The sequence below is a fragment of the Xiphophorus maculatus genome, chromosome 21 (genome assembly GCF_002775205.1).
Source record: "Xiphophorus maculatus strain JP 163 A chromosome 21, X_maculatus-5.0-male, whole genome shotgun sequence".
In the NCBI taxonomy this organism is placed as follows: domain Eukaryota; kingdom Metazoa; phylum Chordata; class Actinopteri; order Cyprinodontiformes; family Poeciliidae; genus Xiphophorus; species Xiphophorus maculatus.
Genome location: NC_036463.1, coordinates 18,503,722 through 18,514,348, shown reverse-complemented (window position 1 = coordinate 18,514,348; position 10,627 = coordinate 18,503,722). Strand labels below are relative to the sequence as shown.

Here is a 10,627-nt window from a genome sequence, read left to right as displayed (position 1 = left end):
CTGCCTGAAGATCTGCGTGTATTCATGTACCTGCATGTGCATGTAGCGCCCCCACATCCCCCCCGCACCCCCCACCTCAAACACCAACGCTGACCTTCAGCCACAGAGGCCAGGCAAACAGCACAACAACCCGCAGCGACGGAAAACACAAATGCTTTGTGAAGGCTTTCGACACGGCGCGTTCGCACAAAAATGCCAAAATGTCACAATCTTCAAACTTTGTGTCCACAACACAGTTTTTCTTTTTACCGTTGTGCGGCTGCTGAAGGTTACCTGCAAAAAAAATTCCAAGAGGGTGTCAAAGCTGGAAGTGGTTTCTCAAGAGGGAACTAATTTCAGCTTGTACTGTCTTCATTGCCCTTGAAGTTTTCCATGTTTTTTTTCTTGTCAACAGCAAGAATGAGGTGTGTGCATAAATATAGGAAAAGGAAATTAATTGTGTTTTTGTTTCTTGAGGAGCACACAGAGCGCCCATTACTGAAGGCAACAAAATGAAATTCTTACTGAAATTACAGCTGTTCTGTGAAGACTTCAGAGGTTCGTTAGAGAACAAACCACTAACAGGGAAGTTTGGTTATAAATCGACATCCAAAGCCTTGAACCTTCTAAGGATTACCGGTGATTTATCTTTCTGAGAACTTGAAAGCGCCACGTCGTCGCTGATTTAAAAACCATAATCAGCGAGCACGCGAAACCTGACTGAAACATTGCGCACGGTAAGCCAAACGATATTAATAAACTACATTCAAATGCAACGTATGCTGACATTAGGGTCGTTTTCACAGGCTTGGACAAAAAAAAAAAATCATTCAGCTTAACTTCCCTGGTGATAGTTTTTCCATAAATAAACTAAACTTTAACGTTTCATGATATTTACATTGATTTCAAAGTCTGATAACGGTTTGTGTAAGTGTGCAAATATAGGCTGTATATGCAATATACCTTACATTATTTTAATATATATTTTAAAAAAAGGAACCACATTCGCATTCTTTACTTTGACGTGGTGGCGCGCCACGATCAATTACACGTAAAGGAAACAAAACCCACAACAGATGATTTCCCATAACAAACTCAGGTCAGTGGTGGCAGTATCATGCTGAGGGGGGGATGCATTTTTTCCAGCACAAGCTGAAAGTGAAATTAACATCGGACTGTTTAAAAGACACATAAGACACAGTCATTGTAAGAAAAGGCGCTCCTGTAGCGTGTTATATTTAAAGGGGCTAAATAAATAAGCATGCCACACTTTTCAGATCGTTATTTCTAAAATTGTTCCTGTTTTTTTCCTCGACATTTTGGAAGAGAGGGTGTTCATTTTGCAAAAACTAAAGAATCCAAAAATCCTCGAGCAGGCAAGCCAATTTTTTTTTAAAGCAGAGACAGCAGGACGTTAGGAAAAGAAAGAGGGAAAAGGCCCGCGGAGAGTTTTTGTGTTTCTTCCTCTCATCTGCATTCAGATCCGCTTTTTTTTTTTTTTTTTTTTAGCCCTGCAGTGAAGTTTCCTCTGCAAGGTGGCACGCAGGGGGAGAAGTTCTAGAGCACAGATGCTAGACATCACCAAAGTTGGAAGCTCCGAACACGAGAAAAGATTAAAAAAAAAAAAGTGAGTCAAAAACCCGCGGTGGGTGAACAAGGGGTGTGTGTGGTGTTGGTTGGGTGTTGCTGCTGATGTCACGCCCACTCGAACAGCCGCGATTGGACCCTAATTAGAAATCGCGGCAGCAAATAGATAAGCGTCCTGCATGATTGAGCCCAAAGTGGCTGATGCCTAAAAAAAAAAAAAAAAATTCTGCAGGGGCGGAGAGGAGCGGAGAGGAGCGGAGCAGACAGAGAGCTGCCAGGTTGCGCTGACAGCACAGAGGTTTCACATCCGACGGGCTCGAGGCTGGAGCTGGACTTTCTTACAGCGACACCTCCGCGGCAATAATATCCATCCAGAAAAAAAAGAAAGAAAAGAGAGCGAGAGAGAGAGATATCTGTGCACATACAGAGAGAGGGAGAGAGTAGAAGAAGAAAAGGAGGAGGAGGAGAAGGAGGACGCGGCGTTGTTCGGAGAGGCTGAACGAGACAAGTAGGAAGGAGAGTCGGCTCCAAGTTGCTCGCGCGCTCCGCTCCTGAGCTGATGGCATCCGTACTTGGAAGCGGCAGCCGCGCGTCGGGCGCTCCGAGCGGCCAGGTCCGGTGCAAGCTGAAGCGACGGAGGAGGAGGCGATCCAAGAGAAAAGGTACGGCAACTTTTTAGTTCTCTCTCCCCCCCCAGTCCCTCTTTTTTTCTTTTCTTTCTTCCCCCAACATTTAGCTTGAATGGGCGCGCGGCGTCGTTCGCTCGTGCGCTGCGCTTTGTAACTCTCCGCGCGGTGAAATTCTCTGTTGAAACGCCGATAAGCGAACAAATAACCGGCCGCCTTGTTAAGGTCTCTGGGTTTCAGCGACGCGTACAGTCTCTCTGCTCTAAAGTTTACTTTGGGCTGCATTTATTATTACTGCTCGTTCAAACAAGATGTACAAATTCCAAGAGATTTTATCATATAACTCCCCCCCCCCCAAGAAAACCCCCCCAAACAACAATATATATATATTATACTAATTTACATGGATGCATCTAATGTCCTCATTTCTATTTTTTTTAATTGTTTAATTTAATCGGTTTCTTTGAGGTAGATCTAATTTTTAAACTCTTATTTCATACCTAATGCCCTCTGTTAAAGGGGGGGGGGGGGATCAACATTTGTGCGAACTATATTTAGATCTCTCTGAAAGATTGCAGGGATAATCCTGATAATTTTCCTAATGGGTGCCCTTTTGCCCCCCTCTCTTCCATAAAATGCATTCCTCCTCATGTCTTTATAAGTCCGGCACTCTGGGGAAAAAGTCACATGTTGGACCAGCAATCAAGGCCCTCTGCATGTCAAAAGGAAAATGGGGGAAAAAAGAGGTTAAAAAAAAGAAGAAATTTCTCCCTGAGCCCCATTTTAATTTTTATATATATAGTTTTAAAACTCGGTTTAAATTTTTCAAATCAGTTTCAGTGAATTCCAACGAGTCCCGATCAAGTACATTAGTATAGAGTGTAAAACAATCAGCTGGATCCATAATGGGAACAGAAAAGCATGCTGATTTCACTGACTTTTCCCTCCCAGCGCCGCAGCCACCTCTGTAATGGATTCTGATGGGGGGGGGGCTTCATGGTAAACAATTCCCCCCCCCCCCCCACACCCTCACACCGCCATGCGGTTTTATATCGTCTTTACCAATGATGTTACATCAGACTAATGCATGCTATCAAAAATAATAAAAACAACCTCATTTCACCGAGAGACGCCACACAGTTCTGCGTTTGCAGAACTGACCACACTTTGCCGGCCGTCGTTCGACCCGATCTGTGACTGCTGGGTAATTTCACTCGTTTTATGTTGCACTTCAAAAAAAAACAACAACAACAAAAAAAAAAAGGCAGAAGAAAAGCAACAGAATGACATTTTGGAAAGAAGAATTGGTGGAAGCTTCGACCCTGCGGCACATTGAAGGTTATTTCCTAAAGCATTTCAGCAATTACCATTAAGATGTCAAAAGCAAATTCGTGCTGTTGCATCACGATGAAAGATTGTATCTTTTCGCCCGTTTCTTTGTCTTAAGCTCCTCTGGTAAGACCAGCTGCAGCACGTTTACTCTGTGTGTCCGCGACGCCACGACAGCGGTGCAGTCCGTGCTGCCGAGACGCTGATGCGAACGTGGACGGAAGCCGACGCATCCGGCTTGCGAGCGAACGCACAGCGAGCTCCAGTAAACACTTTTTTTTTTTTTTCCCCCTCGCCTGTCATCAAAGCGCAAAACAGTCGACCACAAACTTAATTTCCATAACCTCTTGATTTTTAATAGCCCAAGTAATTGAGACAACGGAGACAATACATAAAATATAGTGCCGAGGCAAATGTATTTACATAATGGAAACGACAGAATTGGTTCCACAACATTAAGCATTGCATATGAGCGCCGCACAAACGCCGGCGCGCACATTAGCCGACGGGGCCTTTTGGGGGACGCGGGGAATGGGGGGCTGGGGGCTTGTGTGTGTGTTTGCGAGGTGGGGGCTAATTTATCAGCGCTGCTGATTCACTCTGATAACACGGGACATTAAGGGGCCCCGGCTCAGGGGCCCGTTTGGAAATGAACTGTGGCCGTGGCCGGAGCTTTTCTCCCTGTTTTCATGTGTTTCCAAAAGCGTCTTGTTATTATTATTATTATTATTTTATATTTTTTATTTTATTCTTTTTTTCCTCACTTCAGACTTCAGCACAGATTATCCATAAGCCTGACCAAAATTTTCATTTTCTTCCTCCCGGTGTCAAATCTTTTCCTCGGAAATGCCAATCGATTGTCATCTCCCGATTTTCACACAATTATTTTAAAGCTAAAAGAAGGAGTGAAAAAAAAGTCAGCGGGATTACTGCATGGCATTTAGGGCTTAATCTCTTGAAAAGGCTGCAGATTATTTGTAGATGGACTCGCTAAAACCTTTGTGTGCATTCAAAAGGCTGCAGCTTCTATTAATTTCACCGTTTTTTGTTTTTTTTTAAAGTTGCTCATTTTTTGATGGGCAAAACAAATAACCCCAGAGTGAAGATTAGAGATTTATCTCTCTCTTTTTTTTGGCAGTCTGACACCATTTGATTAATGCTTTGAATTCCTAGAAATCACTGTGTTCCCCCAGCTTTACCTTTTAAAATTTCCAACGGCCCTCTCTTCCTTTCCTCAGACCTCTCTCCGTATCGGTTTAGCGTTTATTTATGACCGTGCTTGACCGGCTTTTTAATCAATCACAGCCTTTTAGCATCTCCAAAGGGATGCCGGTAACAGAAATAAAATCCGGCGCAGTAACACCTGAGTGGGTGTCCAGTTTTGATTCCCCATGAAGGCACTCTGTGGTTTAATAGCTGTCAATCATCTGCATACGGTTTGACCGTGGCGTACACACGAGGCAGTCCTTCCTCTTTATCCACAAAAATAAAGCAACGCAGAGATTTATGTACCAGCATTGCTTTTTTATTTATTCTTCTTATAGCCACACTTATCAGCATGTAGTCCCAGTACAGTATATCAGCATGTCATCAAGGGGGGGGCGTGAAAAACACACTGTGTGTAACATAATTTGTGTCGCAATTACCGTTTACGCCCTCAGTCGCAGCGAGGCGGCAGCAGAGGAGTCCGGTTTGGGTTTTAAGAGGAGAGGAGGGGTGAGGATGGGAAGGATGAGGGTCGGGTCACGCAGGATGATGGGGGGGTCCTCCCACATCCGATCCCCCCCACCCCCCTCTTCCCCAGGAAGACAGGTCCCTTATTGTGTGACATCCAGAGTGGAATAATGGAGCATGAACTGCAGGCGGTTCAGTTTTCAGCACGGCCGGCAGTGATAGAGGGGGGCGTCGAGTCGAGGTCAGAGGTCAGGCAGGAGAGCGCTTTTTAACATCCACACATCCGTATTTGGTCTAAGAGATTTATTACTATGTCTAAGGAGCTGTTTCTGGCAATCAAATTGGGTTTCTTTGTATAGATTTTTCAGATTTCTTTGCACCGGAATATTCTAAGCAAACCTTATTTCTTTTAAAGATGAAGCATGGCAACTTTTGGAAGCTCTCAATGTCATGAAAATTGGAATTTAAAACGACAAAGTATGACTCTGTTTCATCCTAACCACTAAAACGTTCGATTTTTCCAAATGTTTTAGACATCTTCCGCCTTGGCAAGCATTGGTCGGTTACTGGTATGAAGGTATATCAAGGTTTTAAAAAGTTGCTTTAGACTGTCGGGACTAAACCAGGCACTTTAAACCCATGTGTGTTATGGAACTGTGGTGGGAATATCCATGTTGACAGCCAAACGATAACTTCATATAGATGAAACAAAAAGCCTGCAAGCATATTTGGGCGAGGTACAGTAGTCAAGGTATATTAAAGCTGTAAAAGGTTATGGTTTCAAAACACAAAAAAGCATTTTATCCTTTTAAAGTGGTGTAAAACTCATCTTTAAGGGTAATTTCTTAGGTTCTTTTGGAGCAGAGCAGTTCAATGTGTGTAAAAATTAAGATGCACAAACGACTTGTATCGCTGTAGCACCTTTTTTAAAAGTACAGATGGAGAATCTGTTAATCAACAGAACGCATGCCTGAGGACTCTGATTATAGCCTGATTTAGTAACAAGCTGATCTCAGTATGCACTCAAAGTAACGCTACATTTATTAAATGTTTATTTTACCTTTCTGTTTTACATAGCTGTTATGATTAAAGCTGTAACAAGCAGAGTTATATTTGTTAAGCAGTAGTAGTTTTTCATGGTGTGCACCGATCCACTTTATCCAGTTCCGACACCGAACCAGATATGAGGTTAAGTATCGGTCGATACCGATCCGATACAGAGAAACAGTGAGGAATTCAATTAAAAAGTTTCCTTTTTTAAACAGACATAAATGTACCGAGTTACACATTTATTTGATAACTCTGCACCAGTACTGAACACTTAAGTATTATGGATCGTTCACATTGTCACAGACACCAATCTAGAATTTTTTTTCAAAATGGAGACCAGTATAGATATTAATATCAGATTGGTGCATCTCTAGTGAACTCCACTTCTTGCCCAATTACCATTGGAGATACCCAAACCTCCCTGACCCCTGTGACCCTGAGAGGATACATGGGTACTGACAATAGATGGACAAATGAGTGTTGTTTTTTTTGTCTTTTTCTCTTTTTTGGTTAATACCATAAAACAGTGGTATATTTATTCATTTTTAAGTTATTGCACCATGTGAATCTCGTATCGCCACATACTTAGTTTCACAAGCAGAAAAGAAAACGTCATGTAAGCAGGAGTCAAGATGCTTCCCTAAAAAGACAATAAAAAGAAGTCTCACGTTTGAATTTAAAGTGCAAGCTTGTGTTTGACTTCTTTTAAACCGCTCTGACGTTATTCAAACGACGCTGAAATTCTTTTTACTGGAAAGGTTTGACAAAAATCCATTTTTCATGTCTCGTTTCGCGTCTTGCAATGCGAAGCAACAGCCCCGCTTCCATTCCAGCAGCTGCGTGCACATACGTTCGGTGTCAAGCCTGTTTTTTTTTTTTCTCCAGTCGTTTTCCTGCCTGCCTCCCCGCCATCATCTGTCAAATTGTGAGAGTTGTGGGGGGGGGGAAGGAAACAACAAAACAATATTTCAGTGGAAATGCTGTAACCGCTACAGCAATTTTTAAGCAACGGCACAAAGCACAGTGACAAACGCATGCAAATTGAGAACACAAGTCTTTGTAATGTGGAGCACAATGAGCACATGGAGGCTGAATGATAGCAGCAATAAAACGCTAGCTGTGAGGAATAAATGAAAATATATATATAAAAAAAGAAAAGTCAGGAATGTGCTCATTGCCAAAGCTCTTTGGAAAATGATCAGTGGAGGAAAAAAAGGAAGAAGAAAAAAGAAAGATTTCTGTTTTTTGGAGCTGCGAGTGCTATTCTTAATCAAACTTGTTCAGTTTGCCTGGATAAAAAACAACTTTGACGGTCTCTGTGAACATGTACACACAGCAGCGTTACGATTCCGGCGTAGGCCCAATCAGACTCGTATCAAGGCACACGCGTGTAGAGCTTCATGCGGGTTACTCGCTCCAGCGGTTTACCAATGTAGGTTCAATCGCAGCAGGGACGGAAGCCGGGCGGAAGGGGGCGGGACTGCTTCCGTGTTGGGACGCCCCAATGTCACAGCGAGTGTCATGAGAGGACGGTGGGGAAGAGATACTTTGCAGATGTGGAACGTCATATTTTATTTTATTATTTTTTTTAGCCCCCTGAAACTCTTCTGCCACATTTGTTTGTGCCTGTGTTGATAATGGCATTAGGAGCTGTGGCGGGAACACCGCTGGCATTTATGAGGTTAATGAAGGTCGGCGCCGTCGGGAAACGGCGCGGCGCTCCGCTGTGTGCGCTCGCATGGCTCTGTGAATTTACAGGGCGCTTCCTGATTAAGAGGGTATGGGGGCAGGGGGGGTAGCGGCGGAGAGGTCGGTCCGCTCAGGACGCCGCGTCCTCCAAGTGACCGCGCGTTTAGCTGACGGGAGGGAGGAAAAAAAAAGAAAGAAAGAGGTTAGCACTCCTGACTGTGGTCTCATGAGGACAGCAGATAAAATGACCAAAGAAAGGGAATAGCACAACTTTGGTGCATTTGCATAATTAGTAATTATCTTGTAATAGTCCCTCCTGGCTTTATTCAGCTCCGTGGTAAAAAAAAAAGAAAAAAATGTGCTTAAAGTTCAGGAGCAACAAATAACTTGAGGAGAAAAATGACTCACTGGTGCAAACGTTTGGACTCTTCGTGGGCCGCCTTGGCCACGTCTGCTAAGAATAAAACAAAAGTATCAAAAGAACAGATGCAGATTTTGAGAAAAAAAAATCAAAAGGTGACACTTAAGTTAATTAGTCTGTTGTTTCGTGACTCCCACAGTTGGAAAGATAACGGTATTACTCATGCCGCAAATAACTTGTTGCGCTTCTCGTCATGACGACCAAACGCTAACAGTTTAATTGAGTTAGTCATGTGTTGCGCTCCATCAATCTGTCCGCAACAGCTTTCGAAAAACGACGACTACTTCAGGGGAAGACGCGCCGCGCTGCTAATGTGTGCGCTCCTGCGTTGGGAAATAAAACTCTGGAGTGTATCAGATGCTGCCTCCGTATGGTAATTTGTTTGCGTGTCTGTTACTGTGTGTGTGTGTGTGCATGTGTGTGTGCGTGTGCCACTCCTGAGTATTTGTGTACGGTGTGTAAGGGTGTGCAGCCGTCTGCAGGGGAGATGCCAGTCCTCATAAACAGAGTGGAAGACATTATTGCTTCCTGTCGGTGTTTGTGCGTCCGCAGTCCACTAGAAGGGGCCTGACAATGTAAAAGATGGAGCGGAGCCGCCTGGGAGCGAGTGCCAGGTGATTCCGGGGTCGGACGCGAGCGGCGCACTGGGTTGTCGCTGTTGGAAACGCAGCTCTGGAACTGCTCAGCACACACACCAAAGCAGCTTGGAAAGGAGCCTTTTTGGAGAGTAAAGCTTGTGGTCTGTAAATATTCAAACAGCATTTCTAGGCTACATCAGCAGGTCCAAATCTTTTTTTTTTACTGTCTTTATTATAGTTGCTTTTAAAACCCTTTTTTAAAAAGGTGAAGCTACTTTATGGTGCACCAAATATGGTCTAGTGCACCACAACATTTACAAAACTTGACGTACCTCAATGCTAAAAAGCCTGTCTGATGCATGAGGGCTTCAATAAGTTGTTTAAGAGACAGCAGTCAAAAGGCACAAGTCTGTTTTTCAGAGCTTGGAAGTTACTGTATTGGACATAGAGCCTCAATCCCTTGTGTAGAAGTCTTCATTATAGGGATAACTACACTAGCTCAAATTTGTTTTAATTTCAGATTTCTTTATTTTGAGCATGTAAATAACTTTGAATTAAGAGCACCGTAATCCAACAATTCAATTTTACAGAACAAAGCAACATAAACATAAGTTCCAGATTCAAAAGGAAAGGACAGGAGTGTAATCTTATTTTGCTTTTCATCTCCATGTGGGGAAAAAAAGTCTCAGTCCACATGAAATGCTAGCTAAAATACCTATGTAGGGTAGATGTGTCAAAGCCAAGTTTGTAAAAAATCTCTACTTGGACTGTCTTTGTAAAAGTCACAGTTTCTCTGTCTCCATGTGGACAGGAGGTACTAACAAAATAGAAAACTTTTTTTTTATTTTTTAAATATCCAGACAAACTTTATCAGTTTACTTCTTTCAAAAGAGTAGGGAAATACGTACACTACAACACCAATATTTGACAACTAACAAGTTGTCAAATATTGCATTTGACAGTCTAATCTCATTCTACACTATGCACATTCTCAATCTGCATTGATGAAGTTTCACTCACATCAGGGTGCTGGATGCTAGAAACTGATGGTATGATAAACTTTTGTGAGTACTTAGTGGAATAATTATCTGACCAATTCGAAGTGCTCATAGAAACTTCAGATTTTTCCTCTTTTTTTTTCTCGACAAAGGTCTGTACCTGCATAGTGGAACAGTGTTCATTCCACGTTCTTGATCCCAATAAACATGCACTATTCAAACTGGGAACACATAAAAAAAGATGTGACAAATGTTGTTGCACAAAATTTGCGTCATATCGTCAACTTTAGACTTTCATTGCACGTTTCTCAATACTACAACATAAATAGTAACATAGTAGTCGGTGTGACAGCAGCTTAAATCAATGTATGGTAATAATAAGTGAGACATTGAAACGTGTCTTGTATATAATGTACAGTACAGACCAAAGGTTTGGACACACTTTCTAATTGAATTCAATGAGAAGGTGTGTCCAAACTTTTGGTCTGTACTGTATATATGCATCAAGAGCATGCATATGCTAACATATTCAAGCATGCCAAAAAATTAAAGCCTTGAATGTTGTGTTTTAATGTAACGGCAAATTTGGCAGCATTCCTGCAACCTCTACTGGGACTTCTCTATTTTGAGAGTTAAAACTCTACAATAAGCAACAGAAAAACAATTTTTAAAAAAACACGGACGAATTGAAAGAGA

The 10,627-nt window shown here is 42.5% G+C and overlaps 1 protein-coding gene across 2 annotated transcripts in view; it reads left to right on the top strand.

Moving 5' to 3' along the window:
* The first annotated feature begins 1,643 nt into the window (after window positions 1–1,643).
* adarb2 (adenosine deaminase, RNA specific B2 (inactive)) overlaps window positions 1,644–10,627 on the top strand; it is a 195,544-nt gene continuing 186,560 nt past the window's right edge. For both annotated transcript variants that reach the window (XM_014472247.2, XM_023326827.1), the window contains exon 1: window positions 1,644–2,228. In XM_014472247.2, the coding sequence (XP_014327733.1) occupies window positions 2,126–2,228 (103 nt within the window). In that variant the 5' untranslated portion in view covers window positions 1,644–2,125. The remainder of the gene's footprint in view (window positions 2,229–10,627) is intronic.